Source organism: Cheilinus undulatus, linkage group 24, assembly GCF_018320785.1.
Source record: "Cheilinus undulatus linkage group 24, ASM1832078v1, whole genome shotgun sequence".
NCBI classification, from domain to species: Eukaryota; Metazoa; Chordata; class Actinopteri; order Labriformes; family Labridae; genus Cheilinus; species Cheilinus undulatus.
Genome location: NC_054888.1, coordinates 747,255 through 772,223, shown reverse-complemented (window position 1 = coordinate 772,223; position 24,969 = coordinate 747,255). Strand labels below are relative to the sequence as shown.

The following is a 24,969-nucleotide window of genomic DNA, read 5'->3' as shown; positions in this document are numbered from 1 at the left end:
TTTAAAAAGAACAAAACAGATTTTTATTTAACAAAAACATTTTTAAAAAGAACAAAACAGATTTTTATTTAACAAAAACATTTTTAAAAAGAACAAAACAGATTTTTATTTTAAAAAAAAAACATTTTTAAAAAGAACAAAACAGATTTTTATTTAACAAAAACATTTTTAAAAAGAACAAAACAGATTTTTATTTAACAAAAACATTTTTAAAAAGAACAAAACAGATTTTTATTTAACAAAAACATTTTTAAAAAGAACAAAACAGATTTTTATTTAAAAAAAAAAACATTTTTAAAAAGAACAAAACAGATTTTTATTTAAAAAAAAACATTTTTAAAAAGAACAAAACAGATTTTTATTTAAAAAAAAAACATTTTTAAAAAGAACAAAACAGATTTTTATTTAAAAAAAAAACATTTTTAAAAAAGAACAAAACAGATTTTTATTTAACAGAAACATTTTTAAAAAGAACAAAACAGGTTTTTATTTAACAAAAACATTTTTAAAAAGAAAAAAACAGATTTTTATTTAACAGAAACATTTTTAAAAAAGAACAAAACAGGTTTTTATTTAACAAAAACATTTTTAAAAAGAACAAAACAGATTTTTATTTAACAGAAACATTTTTAAAAAGAACAAAACAGATTTTTATTTAACAGAAACATTTTTAAAAAGAACAAAACAGGTTTTTATTTAACAAAAACATTTTTAAAAAGAACAAAACAGATTTTTATTTAACAAAAACATTTTTAAAAAGAACAAAACAGATTTTTATTTAACAAAAACATTTTTAAAAAGAACAAAACAGATTTTTATTTAACAAAAACATTTTTAAAAAGAAAAAAACAGATTTTTATTTAACAGAAACATTTTTAAAAAAGAACAAAACAGGTTTTTATTTAACAAAAACATTTTTAAAAAGAAAAAAACAGGTTTTTATTCAGAATGGTTCCTCAGCCTGATGTGGACCTGTTCCAGATGCTAGAGGGAAGTGGTCTAACAAGGGATAGGGGTTACCCGTGTGTTCAAGGCGGGCATGTTCAGAATAGGATTGGGGAAACATCTCTGTTTATTATGGTACTCTTTTTCTTTCATTGTTTTTTTTTACTTCTTATCCTGCATTTCTGAGGAAAGAAGGGGAATATTGATATTCAAACAAAGGAAAAAATGTCAGCTACTTTAGTTAATGGTGTCTGATGGAACTGTAGAGGCCTCAGAAACGTGTTAAACTCAAACAGGTCATGAATAGGATAAAACAGTTAAATGCCAGGACTGTGTTCTTAGAAGAAACGCACCTGTTAACCAGTGAAACTTTAAACATCAAACGAAGGTGGTCGGGACAGGTCCTCTCATCTTCTTATTCTACAAACTTAAGGGCTGCATTGATTTTAATTCACAAATCTATTCCAATATGAATAAGCAGAATCATAGAAGACTCCAACGGCAGATTTCTAACAGTTCAAGGTTACCTGTTTAACACACAGCTCACTTTAATACACATGCATGGACCCAACAGTGATAATGATGAGTTTTACAACTATTTATTTTTAAGGATTTCCACGATGCCAGGTAAACACGTCATTGCAGGAGAGTTTAACTGTGTTTTGGATCTAGTGGCTTAGATATTACTCATAGAAAATCTAGGAAAACTTTCTTTATTTCATAGAAGAGTTCAATCTTATTGATGTATGGAGACATCTCCATCCTTTAAAGAAGGAATATTCCTGTTATTCCGGGACCCACAGGAGTTTCTCCAGGATCGGTCCTTGTTGGTGCCAGCAGAGCTTCTCTCTACTGTCTAACCCTAACCCTAACCCACTATAACAGCATAGTTATTCCAGATCATGCTGCGCTTTCTATGACCTTCATGGACCCAAAATGGAGATTTCACATAAAATGGATGAAGGACATCCATTTTTTAAAGTTCTCAGGCGAGCACATTGATCCGTATTTTGAGATGAATTCATGTCAAACTTCTGCCTCATTAGTATTATTAGTTCTACTAGCAGAAGAACCAAAGAACCACAGAAAGAACTGAAAAGCTTAGAAATGGAAATTAAAACGCTAGAGAATAAAATTTTTCAGCAAGGACAGAAAACTCAAGAAGAATCAAGACAACTACAAATAATGAACTAAACACAAAAACAGCATCTGAAAAAGCAGCTGCAAATCTAACAAACAGAGTTATTATGATCAGGGCGAAAAACCAGGAAGACTACAAAACAACGACAAACAGAGAGGAAATAAATACTTATGAGAGTAACGATGGTAGAAATATCACTGATCCTGCAGAAATGAAGAAGTTCAGAGACTTTTATAAATTATACACGTCTGAATATAAGAAGAGGAATCATCTCCAGGAAGACTGTTTAGATGAACTTAACATCCCAAAAATTTCAGAGGAAAATAAAAGAAATTTAGACAAACAGCTGAGCATTGTTGAGGTATCAGAGGCCATAGCTGCTTTGAAGGCTGGAAAAGCAGCAGGTCCGGATGGCATTCCCACTGGTTTCTATAAACATGTTCAGGATAAACTGATAATCTTCACCAGATGTACTTAGAACCTCTGTTAATGGCTGTCTCCCACAAACGCTGAGTCTTTAATTATGCTGCTTCCAAAACCCGGCAAAATCAATAATAACTGTGAAAACATGCGTCCAACAAGCTAAATAAACACAGACACAAACATTCTCAGTAAAATTCTGGCAAGGAGGTTGGAGGGTGTGCTGCCAAGTTTTGTGTTGGACGATCAAAACGGGTTCATAAAAGGAAGACAAGGGTTTCATAACGTGAGGCGTGTTCTTAACATCATTTATAATCAAAAAGGGGGAAAGACACAGAAGTCAACACTGGACAGAAAAAGCCTCGAGGATCACCTTTGTCAGCTCTTCTGTTCATTTTAGCTAGAGACGCACTGGCAGTGACGGCAGCAAGCAAGTTAATGGAGTTAAAGTTGGTGACAGAGATCACAGGATGGCTCTATATGCAGATGACGTAATCTTGTTTTTAAAACTTTTAAGCATCTCAGCACTTCTAGAATTAACAGGAACATTTGGTCAAATGTCTGCTTATAAAGTAAACACAACTAAATCCTTACTCATGTTGCTTAATGAGGATGAGAGACAAGGTCCTGGACATCACGTTTACTTTTAAATCGTCAGACAGCTTTACTTATTTGAGAATTAAAATAGATGGAAAAAACAGTATCAACAAATTATGAAGATCTGATGGACTCTACAGTTACATCTATAGACAGGTGGATGCCTCTGCCAAGATCCCTTACTGGGCAAATTAATGTATTAAAAATGAATATATTACCTAAATTTTTATATCTATTTCAAAATATCCCTCTGGCGCCACCTGAAGGAATATTTGAAATTTACAACACTCGTCACAAAGTTTATATGGAAAGAGAAACGTCCTAGGATCCGTCTGTCTGTGTTATAGCTGCCATTTGATGCTGGAGGGTTGAAGTGTCCTGACCTTTACATCTACTATCAGGCAGAACAGCTGAGAACGATGGTGGTTCATTTTTGTGAAGGAAACGTCCCAGCTTGGATGGATACAGAAGCGTGTCCCGCTCAGACACCATTACACCTGTACATGTATCCAGCAAAGCTGGAGCTACTAAGAGCTGATGCTGCTCATCCTACTGTGCTCAGTATGGTAAATGTGTGGCAGGAGGTTAGGAAACACACGGGGATTGGTGGTTCTCTGTCTCACTTCAGTCCACTTTGGGGGGACATGGGCGAGAAAAGGACCGAGTAAAGTGTCTGACCTTTGTAGAGAAAATGTTTTAATGATGTTTGAGGACATATCTGTAACATATGACATCCCACAGAAACATTTCTTTAAATACTTACAATTGAGAAGTTTCATATATTCTATGCAAAATCAGTCATTAGCAATTCCAGCTCTTTCTGCCCTAGAAGAATTTATGACCCAAGGGTTTGATGTCATTCATACACAGCTGGCTAATGTCTGGTTCGAATGAATCCTCAGGACCAAACTGGAGACATGGAAGTCAAACCTGAATGTGAACATTACAAATACTGAATGGAACGAGATCTGTGAGAAAGCTCAAACAAACACTGCCAATACCAGTTTAAAAATTCTTCAATATAATTGGCTAATGCAGACTTATATAACTCCTGTTAAGTTAGATAAATATAATAATAATATCCCCGATACTTGTTTCAAATGCAGAGAGAATGAGTGGAAATCCAAACATTTTGGAGGGAAGTCATCGATAAAACAAAAATCATTTTATCTGTAAATATTCCATTAGAACCTAAAATGATACTGGTGCATCTATATCCATCAAATCTCAAGTTAAAGGGAAAAGACTGAAGGTTTGGAGACTTTTCTATACTTCAGCCAAAACCAATGATTGCTATCAACTGGAAGAAAACTGTTGCACCAACTATAGGTGCTTGGATTAAAAGTATGGTGAATTATATGTCAATGGAGAGAATAACTACATCCTGAAAAATAAGCTAGAGATTTATAATGAAAAATGGGGACAGAGGAGAGTTTCTGCAGGAAGGAGACTGAGAGAAGGATAGCTGGAGAATCAGGGTGAAATTTCCTAGAGAGACTGGAGCAGGGTTTAAGTTAGGGTTTATGTATGCATGTACAGATATTTTTATTTCTTTGCTTGCAAATTGGTGTTTGAAAGAGAGTATCTGATGTTATGTTGAAAGAGGGTGGGTGTTGAATGTTTTCTTTTGTGAGAATGTTTGTTAATGTAAAAGGGAGAATAATTTACAATATAATGTCTGAACATTTACTGTGGATTATGCTACAAAACTTAACAAAAACGTTTTTCAAAAAAAAAAAGAGAATAAAACAGATTTTTATTTAATTGTGTGTTATTTATTTTGTCATTTTAAAAGTGTTTTGTTCAAAGTCAGTTTGTTTTGTCCTTTGTAACTGTCTTTTTTGATGTAAACGTGTTGAATGAAATGTTTTGATGTTTATTATGTCTATGAATGTTTAGTTTTTTGTTCATATTTGATTTAAATGATCTTTTTTAGTTAAATCCTGCTCTTCTGTGTGCGCCTGTGTGCTGTATTACAGCAGTAGTTCCACTCTTGGCCTCGCGGGGGCGACAAACGCCGCTACGCTCATTTACACTCAGTCAAAGGTGGAAGAAGAAGAAGAAGGCTCCAGTCGACGCTGCGTGACTGTTGACAGCACCGGTAAGCCGTTAGAAGCAGGGAACTCTTGAAGCTTTAATGGAAATAAAGCAGAAATGTGGACGTAGAGTGACTTTGTGATGTAATGCCACTGTGTGTCTGTCTTTTCTCAGTGGACTTGTTGTCATGGAGCGATGTTTTAGGTAGGGAGAGCGGAGGGCTAAGCTGTTAGCTGCTCCATGTTTATCCTCTGCTGCAGTTAGCTCGCTTCTATGCTTATAACCCGGACTAAAACACTAAAAACAGCTGTGCAGGACGCTTCAGGGGGGGTCTGTGAGGGAGACAGAGCAGTTTTACCTTCAGAGGGGTTTTATTTTTAGGTCTGAGGGAGGAGACGTAATGCTCAACTCCACCCAGAATGAAGGGAATTTAAGGTTAGCCTTTAGCTCAGCTCATGTCTGTCTCCTCTGAGATATTCAGCACTAAACAGAGCTGAGCCAGGGTGACATCTATGCCGAATCTAAGATAGAGTATTTAAGAACATGAAGGAGTCACAGCTGCCTCTAATGTCGTTAAAGAGCTCCCATCATGAAGAAAACATGAAAACCTCAGCGCTGCTGACTGAATCTGGCCTCTCTGAGCAGCCGCAGGCATGAAGGAGGGAGCCTGGCTGTTCATGGATCACATGTGCTTCTGCTTTGGCTGCATGACCGTAGAGCTGTCATCCATGGGTCTGAGGAGCCTCTCAGGCTTTTGCATGCTTTTGTTGGGACGCCTCTGTTTTCTGACAGCTGTGTTTGTTTTGGTTGTTTGTCAAGTGTCAGCAGGGATGATTCAGCTCCCTGCTCCCCACCTCCTCCAGCATCTCCTCCTCACATCCTCCCCCTCTCAGCGCCTCCCTCCTCTCCCCCATCAGCCGTGACTCCTCCTCCTCCTCCTCCTCCTCCTCCTCCACAAGGACGGTTCAGCTTTGCAGGAGCCATGGTGGACGTCAGTAAGTGGCCCCTGTTTTCTCTGCTGAGCCACGAGGAGCTGTCCACCATTCGGCAGGCGTGCGTTTTTGGCATCTACGCCAATGAGGCCATCTATGTCACACATGCCAACGAGGTGAGGAGTTAGTGAGGCGGTGACGGGGCTTCCTGCACGGTTGTGAAGTCACCATTCATCTAAATGTGGTCATGATGTCTGTAACGTCACATTTGACCGTGTAAACCTTTAAGTCCTGATGCAGCGTCTGCATGTTTCACATGATCTTTTTGTTTTTAGTAAGTATTTTTTAGCCTCTACAGGGAGAAATGTGTGGATGAACAGTTGAGCCGTGACAGACTGAGCAGTAGAAGAAACACTGAAGCAGACTACAGCAGCATTTTAGATGCCAACTAGAAGTAGAGGAGGTCTTTTAAAGTTTGAATGTCTTCATTAAAACATCTATTCAGTTATTATAAGTGGACTTAGGTCTGAAAGAATGAGACAAAACTAAACCGCCCCGGATGCTACCATTGGATCTGTGTCTGTGCATGTTACCTTGGCATTGTAATCCGTCGTTCCCTGACTGTGAGATCAACCGCAGACTTGAGGCCAGGAGGGTGTGTCCCCCTCAGTACATAGTACATAGTTTCTAACATAGTTTGGTTCCATTTGAATGCCTTAATCTGTGCACACCTGTCATTTTTTACCCACACCATCGTCTGACTGTTATCACGTCCCAGGTGTTCGTGTTTGGCTTCAACAGCAGCAGCTGCCTCGGCACAGGAGACAGCCTGAGCACCATCGTGCCCAAGAAGTTGGATTTCCTGAGGGGGAAGAAGGTGATCAGCCTGAGCTACGGCAGCGGACCTCACGTCCTTTTAGCTACAGAGGGTAGGTCGCGATCTATAAGCTACATGCTAAATTAGCTACATGCTACATTAGCTACTAGCTACATTAGCTGCATGCTACATTAGATTCATGCTACATGAGATTCATGCTACATTAGCTACATGCTAAATTATGTCCATGTTACATTAGCTACAAGCTATATTATATTCATGCTACATGCTAAATTAGCTACATGCTACATTAGCTGCATGCTACATTAGATACATGCTACATTAGATTCATGCTACATGAGATTCATGCTACATTAGCTACATGCTAAATTATGTCCATGTTACATAAGCTACAAGCTATATTATATTCATGCTACATGCTAAATTAGCTACATGCTTTATTAGCTACATGCTACAATAGCTACATGCTACATTATATTCATGCTGCATTAGCTACATGCTACTTAAGATTCATGCTATAAAAGCTACATGCTTCATTAGCTACATGCTACATTAGCTACATGAATAATGAATCATACATATGGATCTGCAGCTCTTCCCTCTAAATACACATGCTCCTGTTTGTTATCTTACTGAGTCTAGATCACTAACACGTTCACGGATAGGTATGGGAAGTTTTGGTTTCTGTTTAGTGGACTATAATGAATCACTTTACAGGCTTTTCTAACAAAAACATGTTTCCCTTTCCACAATCCCCCCAAGAATCAGAAACATTCAAAATTAACTCTATTACTGTAACTATTACTATTGTTATTTAACAGTATTATTAATATTAATATTAATATTATTATTATTTGTATTATTGTCATTATTATTTGCATCCTTATATTTTTCTGTATGTGGCCCTCAGTGGAACAAGTTTGGACACCCCTGCTATAGATGATCTAATTATCACATTCAAAATCAGATGGAACTGTTTTACATCCATGAAGGAAATTCTCCTGAAAAGACGTTTAAGTTTGTGTGCCTAATTGTCCCGGATCTATCTTTATTATTTCCAAGTACTGCTAAATATTTACCGTGCTCACCTGAGGTGTAAAAGCACACCTTTCTGTTGACTTTATAAACCTTTTATCTTTGAAAGTCTTCGTTCACTGCCGTGGTAGCTGTGATCCTGACTCATCCTGTCATACCTGCATCACTTGCTCTGTTGCAGATGGACAGCTGTTTGCGTGGGGACATAACGGCTACAGTCAGCTGGGGAACGGCAGCACCAACCAGGGCCTCTCCCCGGTCCTCGTCACCTCCAACCTGCAGAGCAAGAAGGTGAAAGAAGTGTCGTGTGGCTCGCATCACTCCATGGCGCGCACTCATGATGGAGAGGTAGGGGCGGGCTCTGCGCTCTCATCCAATCAGAATGTTTGCTCTGGTTCTAATGTTCCTGCTTTACGTGGCTGTATGTAGACAAAAACCAGGGCTGTCGGGGTTGTAGTTAAAGATACCATCATACTAATCCTGAACAGCATATGAGCTAACATCAGAAGAGAGGTTTGAATGAAGAGCAGAACATTTGCGCTGAAAGGTGTGTTATTCTTTGAGAATAAGGATTTCATTTGTAAGTCTTGTAATCTACCCTCAGCCATTTAATCCTGTTAAAATAGAAAGCTATGGGCATATGAGGCTGATACGACACACTTCTATGGGTGTTTCCAGGTCAGCTCCCTCTGCAGCAGATTCAGGCTAAGCAGCTTAGTCCTAACCCGCCTGTGTTAAAGCTAATCAGTGTGTGTGCGGCTGTGTGTATAGGAGGAAGGTGACTGCTGTGTTAAATAGTCCCAATAGCTTGGATCTTCCCAGGTCATCAAATCCTCATGACTAATGTAATTCAAACATCAGTCAGGAAAACTCCAGGTGCTCCTCTCAGTTCACTGAATTATCTACAGCACAGATCATCGAATAGTGGCCAGGTTGATCAAAGGCAGAATTCTGAGATCAAAGTCAGGATTATGAGATCAAAGCTAGAATTCTGAGATCAAAGTCAGGATTCTGAGATCAAAGCTAGAATTCTGAGATCAAAGTCAGGATTCTGAGATCAAAGCTAGAATTCTGAGATCAAAGTCAGGATTCTGAGATCAAAGCTAGAATTCTGAGATCAAAGTCAGGATTCTGAGAACAAAGCTAGAATTCTAAGATCAAAGTCAGAATTCTGAGATCAAAAGTAGAATTCTGAGATCAAAGCTAGAATTCTGAGATCAAAAGTAGAATTCTGAGATCAAAGCTAGAATTCTGAGATCAAAGTCAGGATTCTGAGATCAAAGCTAGAATTCTGAGATCAAAGTCAGGATTCTGAGATCAAAGCTAGAATTCTGAGATCAAAGTCAGGATTCTGAGAACAAAGCTAGAATTCTAAGATCAAAGTCAGAATTCTGAGATCAAAAGTAGAATTCTGAGATCAAAGTCAGGATTCTGAGATCAAAGTCAGGATTCTGAGATCAAAGGCAGAATTCTGAGATCAAAAGTAGAATTCTGAGATCAAAAGTAGAATTCTGAGATCAAAGCTAGAATTCTAAGATCAAAGGCAGAATTCTGAGATCAGAGTCAGAATTCCAAGAACAGTGTCTGGATTCAAAGATCAACGGTAGAACCCTGAGATCAAAAGTAGAATTCTGAGATCAGTTTATTGATCCTTTTTTTGTCTATCTGAATGTCTGGCCCCCAGAGCTTCTGCCAATCCTAGATCTGGCCCATGTGCAAACATACTGGATGACCCCTAATCTGAAGATTTTTTAGAGGGGGTTGATGTTGAGTTACAGAATAAAAAGGTACAATTACTGTTATTAGCACAATAGTAAAGATTTTTCTCAGATCAACAGTCACAAACTGGAGGGAAATGATTTAAGGCCCTCCAGCAGAAGAAGTCCAAGAGCGTCGGTGTTAGAGAGGAGGAGGAGCTAATAATCTGATTTCTGCTGTCTCCCTGGTTCTTGCATGCTCTGTGCTCCCTCCAGGTGTTTGCATGGGGTTATAATAACTGTGGCCAGGTGGTTCAGGTCCTGTTTGACAACACGGCCAACCAGGTCCTGTTTGACAAAGAGAGTGAGGTTCAGGCTCCTGCAGAAGACCGAGGTAGGTTCAGGTCCTTGTGGACAAAGAGTAGTCCTCCATGGCTCTGGTGGATAATGGAGAGGTGAGGTAGAGTCCTGATGAAGCCACTTTGACCTTCTGAACTTTAACCCTGACCAGGGCTGTCTAACATGTGTGCAGGTAGTTCTTCCATCCCTGCTCAGGAGGTGAGGCGGGTGACTAGTTTTTTAGGCCCTGAAGACCAACGACCATGTCAAAAGTAGATCCCAGGATTCCCCGCTGATCCAGACTCATGGCTACAGAGCCAGGTGATGTCCTTAAAGTGTGACTCTCTCATGACTCACATCTTCCCGTGTTTTTCCAGGTCGTGTGCGGCTACGGCCACTGCCTGGCTCAAACAGACGAGGGTCTGCTGTACGCCTGGGGAGCAAACACCTACGGTCAGCTGGGAACGGGCAACAAGAGCAACCAGCTGAGCCCTGTGCAGGTCCTGTCTGACAAAGAGAGGTAGGTTCAGGTCCTGTCTGACAAAGAGAGGTAGGTTCAGGTCCTGTCTGACAAAGAGAGGTAGGTTCAGGTCCTGTCTGACAAAGAGAGGTAGGTTCAGGTCCTGTCTGACAAAGAGAGGTAGGTTCAGGTCCTGTCTGACAAAGAGAGGTAGGTTCAGGTCCTGTTTGAAAAAGAGAGGTAGGTTCAGGTCCTGTTTGACAAAGAGAGGTAGGTTCAGGTCCTGTTTGAAAAAGAGAGGTAGGTTCAGGTCCTGTTTGACAAAGAGAGGTAGGTTCAGGTCCTGTTTGACAAAGAGAGGTAGGTTCAGGTCCTGTTTGACAAAGAGAGGTAGGTTCAGGTCCTGTTTGACAAAGAGAGGTAGGTTCAGGTCCTGTTTGACAAAGAGAGGTAGGTTCAGGTCCTGCCTGACAAAGAGAGGTAGGTTCAGGTCCTGTTTGAAAAAGAGAGGTAGGTTCAGGTCCTGCCTGACAAAGAGAGGTAGGTTCAGGTCCTGTTTGACAAAGAGAGGTAGGTTCAGGTCCTGCCTGACAAAGAGAGGTAGGTTCAGGTCCTGTTTGAAAAAGAGAGGTAGGTTCAGGTCCTGTTTGACAAAGAGAGGTAGGTTCAGGTCCTGTTTGAAAAAGAGAGGTAGGTTCAGGTCCTGTTTGACAAAGAGAGGTAGGTTCAGGTCCTGTTTGACAAAGAGAGGTAGGTTCAGGTCCTGTTTGACAAAGAGAGGTAGGTTCAGGTCCTGTTTGAAAAAGAGAGGTAGGTTCAGGTCCTGTTTGAAAAAGAGAGGTAGGTTCAGGTCCTGTTTGAAAAAGAGAGGTAGGTTCAGGTCCTGTTTGACAAAGAGAGGTAGGTTCAGGTCCTGCCTGACAAAGAGAGGTAGGTTCAGGTCCTGTTTGAAAAAGAGAGGTAGGTTCAGGTCCTGTCTGACAGAGAGAGCTAGGTTCAGGTCCTGTCTGACAGAGAGAGGTAGGTTCAGGTCCTGTCTGACAGAGAGAGACAGGTTCAGGTCCTGTCTGACAGAGAGAGCTAGGTTCAGGTCCTGTCTGACAGAGAGAGACAGGTTCAGGTCCTGCCTGACAAAGAGAGGTAGGTTCAGGTCCTGTTTGAAAAAGAGAGGTAGGTTCAGGTCCTGCCTGACAAAGAGAGGTAGGTTCAGGTCCTGTCTGACAGAGAGAGGTAGGTTCAGGTCCTGTCTGACAGAGAGAGCTAGGTTCAGGTCCTGTTTGAAAAAGAGAGGTAGGTTCAGGTCCTGTCTGACAGAGAGAGGTAGGTTCAGGTCCTGTCTGACAGAGAGAGACAGGTTCAGGTCCTGTCTGACAGAGAGAGCTAGGTTCAGGTCCTGTCTGACAGAGAGAGCTAGGTTCAGGTCCTGTCTGACAGAGAGAGCTAGGTTCAGGTCCTGTCTGACAGAGAGTGTTGGAGAGTTTCCTCCCATCTTGTGGAGATGTAAACTTCCTCCTGAATGCTGCAGATAAAAACACTCTGAGCTTTTTCCTGTCATAGAAATCTAGCTCCTCTTTGTGAGTCTTGTAGATGCTGATTTGTTGATGTAAATCTGTCTTTAACAGGGTGGTCGAGGTCGCTGCGTGCCATTCCACACACACCTCAGCTGCCAGGACACAGAGTGGGCAGGTATTTCTCCTCTTTCCATCCTCCCTCTGTGACCCTTAGAGACCGGTGTGTGGTGAAGACGTGTCTCTAACAGACGTGGAGAGATAATCCACTGCAGGCCAGATGGCCGCCAACACTGAAACACAGATCAGACATCAGAAATTACAGCCACCAGATTGTTTATTAATGGAATATCAGTGCTGCATTTTAAAACAACACCATATATGGAGCAGTTGTTTGTGTTTGATTTTCTAACACCCCTACATGATTTTAAAATATGGCTGATTCAAGTCAGAGAGTTAACATTTCAGTTAATATTTGTTGTTAATATCAGCCGCACACAGCTGCAGAGTGGTCATACAGGAGGTGTTATTTTAAACAGAACAGATCTACGTCAGCTGAAGGTTGTCGGCCTGTAAAAGGCTGGTGAGGCTTAGTTTGAGTCTCATTGTTAAAAATATGTCATGGATTTAATCAAAGAGTGTGAACCTAACCTTTCCCCTTCCTTCTCTACATCAGAATGTGATTTACAGTGAATATTTTCCTCCTCTGGCTGCTGTTGACAGTTTTTATCCTCCAGGTATACATGTGGGGTCAGTGTCGAGGTCAGTCCATCGTTACGCCACATCTCACTCACTTCATGAACAGATCACCAATAAAACAGAGAAGAAGAAGGAGGCTCACCTCTATGGGTCTGTTACCATAAAACAAGACTAGAAGGGATCCAGAATGATGGGAGTGATGTCTGTCTTTGAAAATTAGAGCATGGGGGTGGAGCCTCGCTGTTGCCTCCTGGAGGTCTGTACGAGAGGCCGATCTGAAATTCAGCGTCTCTGGAAATGCTGCAGCTGTACACATAGTCTGTGCTAAAAATAAGGTAAACTATACATACATAAAACCCACAGAACATGTAAAATATACGTACGTATAACCCACAAAACATGTAAAATATACGTACATAAAACCCACCAGAACATTGTTTATTAATGGAATATCAGTGCTGCATTTTAAAACAACACCATATTTACAAAACATGTAAAATATCGATATTTTCATAACACCCACAGAACATGTAAAATATGTACATATAACCCACAAAACATGTAAAATATAAGTACATAAAATTTCCCAATATTTGAACATTGTAAAATATCAGCCGTATAAGCTGCAGAGTGGTCATACAGGAGGTGTTATTTTAAAACCCACAGAACATGTAAAATATACGTACATAAAACCCACAGAACATGTAAAAGGCTGGTGAGGCTATAACCCACAGAACATTTGTAAAATATTGTTACATAAAACCCACAGAACATGTAAAATATGTACATAACCCACAGAACATGTAAAATATCTACATACCCACAGAACATGTAAAATATATTTTCCTCCCACAGAACATGTAAAATATTTACATAAAACCCACAGAACATGTAAAATATACATACATATAACCCACAGAACATGTAAAATCCATCGTACATAAAACCTCACAGAACATTCACCAACACTGAGCGTCTTCGCCTGCTTTGCCATACGCCCACAGAACATCATGTAAATATACATACATAAAACCCACAGAACATGTGAAATATACATACATAAAACCCACAGAACATGGGATCCAGAATGATAGTGTTCTGTCTGTACATAAAACCCACAGAACATGTGAAATATCTCTGAGGCTCTAAAACCCACAGTTTGACATGTGAAATATCGGCCGATCATAAAATTCCCACAGAACATGGAAATGCATTCACGTACACAAAGCTGTGCTAAAAATAAGGTAAACTATACATACATAAAACCCACAGAACATGTAAAATATACGTACGTATAACCCACAAAACATGTAAAATATACGTACGTATAACCCACAGAACATGTAAAATATACGTACATAAAACCCACAGAACATGTAAAATATACGTACATAAAACCCACAGAACATTTAAAATATACATACATAAAACCCACAGAACATGTGAAATATACATACATAAAACCCACAGAACATGTGAAATATACATACATAAAACCCACAGAACATGTAAAATATACGTACATAAAACCCACAGAACATGTGAAATATACGTACATAAAACCCACAGAACATGTAAAATATACGTACATAAAACCCACAGAACATGTGAAATATACGTACATAAAACCCACAGAACATGTAAAATATACATACATAAAACCCACAGAACATGTAAAATATACGTACATAAAACCCACAGAACATGTGAAATATACGTACATAAAACCCACAGAACATGTAAAATATACGTACATAAAACCCACAGAACATGTAAAATATACGCACATAAAAACCACAGAGGGTGTAAAATATACGTACATAAAACCCACAGAACATGTAAAATATACGTACATAAAACCCACAGAACATGTGAAATATACGTACATAAAACCCACAGAACATGTAAAATATACGTACATAAAACCCACAGAACATGTGAAATATACGTACATAAAACCCACAGAACATGTAAAATATACGTACATAAAACCCACAGAACATGTAAAATATACGTACATAAAACCCACAGAACATGTAAAATATACGTACATAAAACCCACAGAACATGTAAAATATACGTACATAAAACCCACAGAACATGTGAAATATACGTACATAAAACCCACAGAACATGTAAAATATACGTACATAAAACCCACAGAACATGTGAAATATACGTACATAAAACCCACAGAACATGTGAAATATACGTACATAAAACCCACAGAACATGTAAAATATACGTACATAAAACCCACAGAAATAATACGTATAAACCCACAGAACATGTAAAATAACTGTTGCCAGCTAAAACCCACAGAACATGCAGTAATTACATAAAAAGAACATATACCTATTTGTACATAAAACCCACAGAACATTTTTGGCCATAAAATATACAGACATAACACCCACAGAACATGTAAAATATAACTACATAAAAACCACAGAACAAGTTAAATATAAGTACATAAAACCCCCAAAACAAGTGAAATAAATGTCCATAAAACCCACAAAACATGTAAAAAATAAGTACATAAAACCCACAGAACATTGAAAATATACGCACATAAAACCCACAGAACATGGTGTAAAATATAATGCACATAAAAACCACAGAGGGTGTAAAATATACGTACATAAAACCCACAGAACATGTAAAATATACGTACATAAAACCCACAGAACATGTAAAATATACGTACATATAACCCACAAAACATGTAAAATATACGTACATAAAACCCACAGAACATGTAAAATATACGTACGTATAACCCACAAAACATGTAAAATATACGTACATAAAACCCACAGAACATGTAAAATATACGTACATAAAACCCACAGAACATGTGAAATATACGTACATAAAACCCACAGAACATGTAAAATATACGTACATAAAACCCACAGAACATGAAGACTCGTTCTTAGATAGCTACACTCTGTTAAAAATCCAATTGTTACTCATGCATCAGCTGGGGTTAAATAACTTGTTGCCAGCTGAAAGATAATCGCCCATGCAGTAATTATCCAAACGGAGGCTTTTACCTATTTGCTTAGTTGAATCCAGGTGGCGACTCTTTTTTTGGCCAGGCAGAGCATATACAGACATAACACCCACAGAGGGTGTAAAATATACGCACATAAAAACCCACAGAGGGTGTAAAATATACGCACATAAAAACCACAGAGGGTGTAAAATATACGCACATAAAACCCACAGAGGGTGTAAAATATACGCACATAAAACCCACAGAGGGTGTAAAATATACGCACATAAAAACCACAGAGGGTGTAAAATATACGCACATAAAACCCACAGAGGGTGTAAAATATACGCACATAAAAACCACAGAGGGTGTAAAATATACGCACATAAAACCCACAGAGGGTGTAAAATATACGCACATAAAACCCACAGAAGGTGTAAAATATACGCACATAAAACCCACAGAGGGTGTAAAATATACGCACATAAAACCCACAGAGGGTGTAAAATATACGCACATAAAACCCACAGAGGGTGTAAAATATACGCACATAAAAACCACAGAACAAGAACTCATTCTTAGATAGCTGCACTCTCTTAGAGCTCAGTGGGGGTTTTTGGTTCCAGGTGTGATGTTTGTTCACAGACAGGTGTCTCTCTGGTTCCAGGTGTGATGATTGTTCACAGACAGGTGTCTCTCTGGTTCCAGGTGTGATGATTGTTCACAGACAGGTGTCTCTCTGGTTCCAGGTGTGATGATTGTTCACAGACAGGTGTCTCTCTGGTTCCAGGTGTGATGATTGTTCACAGACAGGTGTCTCTCTGGTTCCAGGTGTGATGATTGTTCACAGACAGGTGTCTCTCTGGTTCCAGGTGTGATGATTGTTCACAGACAGGTGTCTCTCTGGTTCCAGGTGTGAGCATTTCCGCTCCATGTTCCGCTCTCAGTGGACGGAGGATCAGCAGGACGTGATCGAGATCGGACAGTTCTCCTACCCCGTCTACAGATCATTCCTGCAGTTCCTCTACACGGACACCGTTGACCTTCCCCCCGAGGACGCCATCGGTTAGCCAACGCCGTATCAGATAGAGTTCTCGTTAGCCTAACGAGCTAATATGTTGATGTGCTTATGCTGGATGGGTTTGTTTTGGCTGCAGGCCTGTTGGACCTGGCCACCTCGTACTGTGAGAACCGGCTGAAACGTCTGTGTCAGCAGATCATCAAAAGAGGGATCACTGTGGAGAACGCCTTCACGCTGCTGTCCGCCGCCATACGATACGATGCAGAGGTGATGCACGCACGTGAACACACATAGGTTTATAGGAGCCACAGGAAGCAGGGGGCGTACTCTGTATAACCTCAAACAAGTTGGGGCGCCGTTTGATATGTACATAAAAACAGACGTCAGTGATTGTCACATCTCAAGAGCCCATGTTCCTCCTTTACTGTCATCCTATCATATCTCTGGTTTTCCTTCCTCAGGACTTGGAGGTGTTCTGCTTCCGGTTCTGTGTGAACCACCTGACTCAGGTGACGCAGACCGGAGCTTTCTGGCAGGTAGACGGAGCCATGCTGAAGGAGTTCATCAGCCGGGCCAGCCGCTGCGGAGCCTTTAAGAACTGAGCGTGATTAACGCACGTTTCTGTGAACTGCACTCTCGCTGAGGTGGGCGTGGTCGCCGCTCCACGTGTCGCCATTCTGATCACATTCCTGAGAGAGACAGCTTCAGCAGCGATGTAGCAGAAAAAAAGCACTTTGGCCACTTCCTGTGGAGTCACCTACATTATCTTTACATGCCGTCTTTATACTTGAATGTTCTTCAGCAGCACATCCTCACAGGTCATCCTTTCCTTCAGGAGTAAACACTGGAGGGATTTATTTAAGAGAAAGAGAAACACTGGTTAGCATAGCGCCTGTTTTCAGGCTCCTTATTGAGCTGAGCCTTTACAATGACGGAGAAATGTTATGTTAGGATCCTACTTGAGCATATTTAGGGTATTTTCAGCAGCTGGCAGAGATTGGACCAGAACAACTGAAAAGCTGTCTTCAACAGAACAGAGGGCTCAGATTTTTATTTTTATTTGTCTGTGTCCCAGCGTATACATGATGCAGTCCTCTCCAAAGCCCTTCAGATGTTTTCATCTCATTTGTCTGCTTACAGATCGGCCTCCCTGGGCTCCTTTTTTTTTATTTTATTTTTTATTTTACATATTTTTATTTTATTTTAATTGCAATTTTTTATTTTTGTTAAAATTATTTTACTATTGTTATTTTTTTACCTTTATTTTATTTTATTTTATTTTATTTTTTATTTATTACTTTTATTATATATATTTTTTAATCTCAGGAAATGGATGTGGCTCTCCTGATCCTCCTCTCAATCGGGAGAGGAGGGTGAACTTCCTTCCAAGCGGGGAGGGCCAACAGATCCTGGGGGCGGGGCTTACTCCCCACATGACATCACATTCACATTTTCTGAAGGGTGGAGAAAGAGAGGGTGGGGGGATTGTGGACAGGGGTCACATATTTTTGTTAGAAAAACCTGAAAGTGTATTTAGCGTGACATGTGACCTTTAAAGGGGTCACACTGAGCATGCTCATATACCTGCAGTCATTCCGGTCCAATCAGAGGCTGCCAGCTCACACCAGAGTCATTCCAAACCGTCTTACATTGCTGATTTTTACTCTTATTTCTATAAAGTAGGTCTCAAGTTTAGATTAGTCTTAAAGAAAGCTTTTGAGTTGATAAGAGACGCTAAGCTCAGCCCTCATTGGTGGTGTTTCAAGGTCATTTGATTGGCTGATTTCTGCACATATTTACAGTCAAAGAAACAAAGTTGGATGTATTATATTTGTGTTTTTATACTCCAGTCTGTTTGCTCTGGGATGTTTCATTCTGCCTCATGTAAATGTGTTCATAGCACTTTAAGAAAGCACATCTTTATCTTTCTGCTCTGTTAAGAAGGTAGTTGAATTATTTTAAATGTTGTGGGGGAAGCATTAGGAAAAGAATGTTGCACTAAAGAAGTTACAGTAGCAAACATTTAAGGCAGCGCTACGTGACTAGCAGCTTTTTCCTCCCTCTGAAATGATAACAGGATATTCCTGCTAACACGGGGATGTTTTACTGGTTAGGGAGCTTTGTTCTGTGGTAATTATTGAAAAGCTTCCCGTTCCATGACGACAACAAGCTTGAGCAATGTGTAAACGCTGAAATGCTTGGAAAAGCTGTTTCTCTTCTGCTGTTAAGTTTTAGCACTCAGATCTGTTCCTGGTATTAGGTTTGTACGCTCACTGACCACTTTATTAGGTACGCCTTTTCAGCAGCTCTTTAATGATCTAATCAGTCACATGGCAGGAAGCGAAGCATTGGACACGCAGACATGCCGCAGACGATGTGCTGAAGTTTGTTAATAGGTGTACCTAATGAAGTGGTCAGTGAGTGTAGTTCTGTTTGCACTCAGATGCTTGAAATAACCGTTTTAATGTGGTTTATTATGATAGCGCTGATTCCTTTAGGGTCAAAAGTAGCTGTACACGCTTTCAGCAGGGTTACAGTTCTTGATTTGTTTTATATGACAAACTGGGAAAATGCTTTCTGTTTTAATACGATAAAGTTTATTTTTATTGTGCTTTGTTAGGCCTTTATTTACTGAGAAAAAGTATTTTAAAGTGCAGATATTTTCTCTTTTATTACAGCTTATAGCACACGGGTTTACTATGAGGTGTTAAATAAATGTATGTTTTGCTGTTATACTGTTACAGCTGATTTTATTTTGTTTTTATACTTAGTTCTGGGTTGACATGTTTCTGAAATAAATAACTTGAAACTAAGCCTTTTCATTGTGCACAAACACCGTTTATTTTCCAGTATTTGTATTTCCAGTATGTCACTGTTACATTAATTACAGACATTAGTCCAGATTCCTAATCCTGGAGGACTTTACATTTAGTCTGAAACCTTAAAGAGAGGCTGAAACCAAACCCCTTTCTAAACTAACAACGACAGTCTTGGTTTGACTCCTAAAACAAAATTGTTTACACGTGTTTCTGTTCCAGCAGGTCTAAAGACGCCACTCTCTCTGCTGGTTTCTCATTGGCTGACACCACAGAGGGCGGGTTCTTCATGACATCCTCCACCCAGTCCACATAGTTGGCCATGTTGGTGTAGACCCCATAGATCCCCTTTGGCGTGCAGCCCCGCCCCCATGCTACCACGCCAGTCAGGAAGCGGGTGGAGCCGTAGAGTGTGACCAGTGGGCTCCCATCATCTCCACGACAACTTTGGTGGTCGATCTCCATGTACCCGGCACACAGCAGGTTACTGCTGAAGTTGAACTGGGCGGAGCTTGGCGAGCACCTGGAGGTGGGGATCATGGGGACAGTGAATTTACGGAGCAAGGGCGAGACTGGGGCGGTGTTGGCTGAGTCCTCCTCGTTCCCCCCGTTGATCCTTGAGCCCCACCCTGATACGTCATGGTAACGGGTTGCCAGGAGCTCGCCCTGCGCCAGGTGTTTGGTGGGGAGGCAGATGGGAACAACGTGGCGGTTCAGGGTGACGGGTTGACTCAGGCGCAGCAGGGCAATATCGCTGTCAGCCGTTTCATGGACGTAACCATCATGGGCGATCGCCATGGAAACAGGTATCCTCTGCTCTGTGCCCTCCTCCACATCTAAGTTATGTTCCCCTAAAAATACACAGAATTAACCTTTAACCATAAAACACTCAGATTCATAGGACTTTAAACAACAACAAAATGTTATTTAGAAATGAGGACAAAGGTACGTCTCTAAGTAAAACAAAACAAGGACAAAAACTGTAATAGAATATGAACTTAACCTTTTGCTACAATATAAAGAGACAATTAACTTAGATGATTCTCACCTGCCATGTTTTGTTCTTGGAAACTCAGAAAAAAACAAAAAAACTTTAAAAAATCAGTTATGACTCTGAGTGATAAATCTGACTTTGATCTTATAATTCTGACTTGGATCTGATAAATCTGACTTTGATTTTATAATCCTGACTTTGATCTCATCATTCTGACTTTGATCTTATAATTCTTAATTTGATCTCAGAAGCCTGACTTTGATCTCAGAATCCTGACTTTGATCTCAGAATCCTGACTTTGATCTCAGAATTCTGCCTTTGATCTCAGAATCCTGACTTTGATCTCAGAATCCTGACTTTGATCTTATAATTCTAAATTTGATCTCAGAAGCCTGACTTTGATCTCAGAATCCTGACTTTGATCTCAGAATCCTGACTTTGATCTCAGAATCCTGCCTTTGATCTCAGAAGCCTGACTTTGATCTCAGAATCCTGACTTTGATCTCAGAATCCTGACTTTGATCTCAGAATCCTGACTTTGATCTCAGAATTCTGCCTTTGATCTCATAATCCTACCTTTGATCTCAGAATCCTGACTTTGATCTCAGAATCCTGACTTTGATCTTATAATTCTAAATTTGATCTCAGAAGCCTGACTTTGATCTCAGAATCCTGACTTTAATCTCATAATCCTGACTTTGATCTCAGAATCCTGCCTTTGATCTCAGTATTCTGACTTTGATCTCAGAATCCTGACTTTGATCTCAGAATCCTGACTTTGATCTCAGAATCCTGCCTTTGATCTCAGTATTCTGACTTCAGATCGAGGTCATGTGTCTGTGATTGTAAACTGGTCACGTTTGGTTACCTGCCACCACAGTGAAGTTTTGGGGGTTGTTGCCATGGATACAGTGAGCAGCAGTGATGACCCAGTCTGGGTTGATCAGAACGCCTCCACAGTGACTGTTTCCATTTAACTGTAGCAGAACCTGATCAATACATGGATAAACAGATTAATTTATAGTTTAGTACATTAAGTCAGGGACTGATTTATTATTCTAGATATAAAAACAACACCTTAAATTAAGCTGTTCTTCATCAGAAAGAGTGAATAATTTCTGATAGCTGTAGTGATTCCTGTATTTTATCATGTCCTTACATTCTAACAGTGTTCAACATATTGTGTTGGCAACAATTTCAGCTTTATCCTATAGATACTCCGGAGCGTCCTGACTACAGACCACCATCAGGGCCCCTGAATTATTTTTGTTGTGATCTAACTTTGTTCCCAACGTCAGAATTTAGAGTTTAAAGTCAGAATGTGGGCCCACTGCAGAGTTACCTGCCAGGGACACTCTCCTCTGGGGCAGTGGTTTGTCCCCACCAGCCTGGTCTGAACCCGTACATCCTGGTTCAGGTCTGCTTCCTGTGGAGCGCGACGACCACAGGGAAACTCCACTGAAACACAGTAAACACACAGATTACACACAAACAATAAAACTGAACAACACACGGATTGAGTCACGTTAGTCGTGTATTTTGGGAGATCTACTGGTGAATTAAACATCAGTTTCATCATTTATCTGACCAGAGAAATACTGGATTTCATGCACCATGAAACCTGTAATGTTCCTCATTCAGTAGCAGGATTTTAGCTTTCATTCTCTCACTATGCTTCTGTCCCCACAACCACAACCATGGGGAAGACTGCTGACTGGACAGATGTCCAATGACTCCCTCTATAGGGAGGGTAAGCCTCAGAGGGTCACTGCTGACTGGACAGATGTCCAATGACTCCCTCTATAGGGAGGGTAAGCCTCAGAAGGTCTGCTGACTGGACAGATGTCCAATGTCTCCCTCTATAGGGAGGGTAAGCCTCAAAAGGTCTGCTGACTGGACAGATGTCCAATGACTCCCTCTATAGGGAGGGTAAACCTCAGAAGGTCACTGCTGACTGGACAGATGTCCAGTGACTCCCTCTATAGGGAGGGTAAGCCTCAGAAGGTCACTGCTGACTGGACAGATGTCCAATGACTCCCTCTATAGGGAGGGTAAGCCTCAGAAGGTCACTGCTGACTGGACAGATGTCCAATGACTCCCTCTATAGGGAGGGTAAGCCTCAGAAGGTCACTGCTGACTGGACAGATGTCCAATGACTCCCTCTATAGGGAGGGTAAGCCTCAGAGGGTCACTGCTGACTGGACAGATGTCCAGTGACTCCCTCTATAGGGAGGGTAAGCCTCAGAGGGTCACTGCTGACTGGACAGATGTCCAATGACTCCTTCTATAGGGAGGGTAAGCCTCAGAGGGTCACTGCTGACTGGACAGATGTCCAATGACTCCCTCTATAGGGAGGGTAAGCCTCAGAGGGTCACTGCTGACTGGACAGATGTCCAGTGACTCCCTCTATAGGGAGGGTAAGCCTCAGAGGGTCACTGCTGACTGGACAGATGTCCAATGACTCCTTCTATAGGGAGGGTAAGCCTCAGAGGGTCACTGCTGACTGGACAGATGTCCAGTGTCTCCCTCTATAGGGAGGGTAAGCCTCAAAAGGTCACTGCTGACTGGACAGATGTCCAATGTCTCCCTCTATAAGGAGGGTAAGCCTCAAAAGGTCTGCTGACTGGACAGATGTCCAATGTCTCCCTCTATAGGGAGGGTAAGCCTCAAAAGGTCACTGCTGACTGGACAGATGTCCAGTGACTCCCTCTATAGGGAGGGTAAGCCTCAGAGGGTCACTGCTGACTGGACAGATGTCCAGTGACTCCCTCTATAGGGAGGGTAAGCCTCAGAGGGTCACTGCTGACTGGACAGATGTCCAGTGACTCCCTCTATAGGGAGGGTAAGCCTCAGAGGGTCACTGCTGACTGGACAGATTTCCAATGACTCCCTCTATAGGGAGGGTAAGCCTCAGAAGGTCTGCTGACTGGAGGACTACCTACCCTCAGCCACACACTGGCGTCCGTCTGCTCCCAGTCTGTACCCGCTGGCACACAAACATTTGTGATGCTCTCCTGATCCGTCACAGAAATGCTCACAGCCTCCGTTCTGATAGACGCACTTCAGTAGGTCCTCCACGGCTGAGGGGGGAACGGCGGCGTTATCCAGATATAGAACACGTCTGCATGAAAACGTCATAAATGTTAACTCTACATCTTCTCACCCCTCTCACAGTATTTCCCTCCAAACCCAGCAGGACAGAAACACTGGTAGGACGTCCCCATGTAGACACAGGAGCCGTTATTATGACACGGGTTAACCAGGCACGGGTCACGACCTTTAGAGACAGAGACATGATGAACGGACAGGAGAAGAAAGAGGATCAATACGACTGTAGAGAACACAATCACATAATCAATAAGTGGATTATCAGCACTGATCAGCTTTATCTGCTGCTGAGGGAACATCAAACTTTAGACACACAGAGGAGGTAGAAACAGAGAAATGTGGGCAGACATCACAGAGTTTGTACGTTTGGCCACCAGGGGGCTCACATAACAAGTAGAGATGCTCTGCTTAGCCCCGCCCACCTCTGTTTCCCTCTTCTTCTTTTGAACTGTGTTTGATAAAGCTGAGCTTTACAAGTGAATACACCACAATCACCTTCCTACCATTCTAACCAGGAGGCCTCTTTAACCGCTTTTCTCCATCATGCTGTCATAAACACGCTTTTAAAGGACACACTGATACCATTAGGACAGTAACCCCAGGGCCACTGGTTAGACTGGGATGGCAACTGGGGTCCAGATCTGCCTCTATGAAAAACACAAGGATGGAATGTTTTGATGAGATCATCTTCCTAAAGACTTTAAAGATGACCTCATCAAAGGCAGAGCACGGAATGTTTGTGAAGTTGTCTCTGTTCATGTTTCTAACTGAAGCAGAGAAAGTGTGGTCTAAATTGAACAAACACGTTGGCAACTTTTGAAAAGTACGTGGAACTGGAAGGAAATCTTCAGTCTTCAACTGGGCCAGACACTTTTACAAAGTTGCCAATCTATTTGAGCAATCTATCATGCTTTTTGGTCAAGTTTTAGCAAAAATAGAGAGAGCATGGTCTAAATTGGACAAACACGTTGGCAACTTTGGGAAAAGTGGTTGAACTGAAGGAAATCTTCACTCTTCATCAGTTTCTGACACTCTTCCAAATGTTGCAGATGCTATTTTTGACGTGATCTTTGGCCATACGTTAAACCACAATAGAGAGAGCATGGTCTAAATTGCACAAACATGTTGACAACTTTTGGAAAAGTGGGTGGAACTGTTTACTTATAGTAAAAACAAATTTCCCTGGCTTTATTAAACTGTCAGAAATGTTTTGAAGGAATGTAAGAACTGGAGTTAAAACAGAAACCTTAAAGGAGTGGTCTGTATTTAAATCCCTGATATTCCAGTCTGAACAGGTCTTCATTCTGAACCTTTAACATAAAAATCATGTTTGCAGCAACCACATGGACGGCTGTTTGTTTTAAACATGATTTATGCAACTGTT

General features: G+C 40.9%; 2 protein-coding genes across 2 annotated transcripts; one reads left to right on the top strand and one right to left on the bottom strand.

The window, feature by feature from the left end:
- The first annotated feature begins 5,161 nt into the window (after nucleotides 1–5,161).
- Nucleotides 5,162–19,480, top strand: LOC121506509 (RCC1 and BTB domain-containing protein 1-like). Its single transcript, XM_041782353.1, has 13 exons — nucleotides 5,162–5,204; nucleotides 5,315–5,344; nucleotides 5,960–6,248; nucleotides 6,851–7,001; nucleotides 8,127–8,293; nucleotides 9,919–10,036; nucleotides 10,351–10,501; nucleotides 12,064–12,127; nucleotides 12,687–12,784; nucleotides 13,848–13,892; nucleotides 16,560–16,711; nucleotides 16,804–16,934; nucleotides 17,129–19,480. The coding sequence occupies exons 2-13, from the start codon at nucleotides 5,328–5,330 to the stop codon at nucleotides 17,267–17,269; spliced, it is 1,524 nt and encodes a 507-aa protein (XP_041638287.1). The 5' UTR covers nucleotides 5,162–5,204; nucleotides 5,315–5,327; the 3' UTR covers nucleotides 17,270–19,480.
- A 43-nt stretch (nucleotides 19,481–19,523) lies between these two features.
- Nucleotides 19,524–24,849, bottom strand: LOC121506389 (coagulation factor VII-like). Its single transcript, XM_041782176.1, has 5 exons — nucleotides 23,641–24,849; nucleotides 23,420–23,557; nucleotides 21,820–21,935; nucleotides 21,346–21,466; nucleotides 19,524–20,334 (listed from the first exon to the last, which is right to left on the bottom strand). The coding sequence occupies exons 1-5, from the start codon at nucleotides 23,882–23,884 to the stop codon at nucleotides 19,685–19,687; spliced, it is 1,269 nt and encodes a 422-aa protein (XP_041638110.1). The 5' UTR covers nucleotides 23,885–24,849; the 3' UTR covers nucleotides 19,524–19,684.
- Between the last annotated feature and the right edge of the window lie 120 nt (nucleotides 24,850–24,969).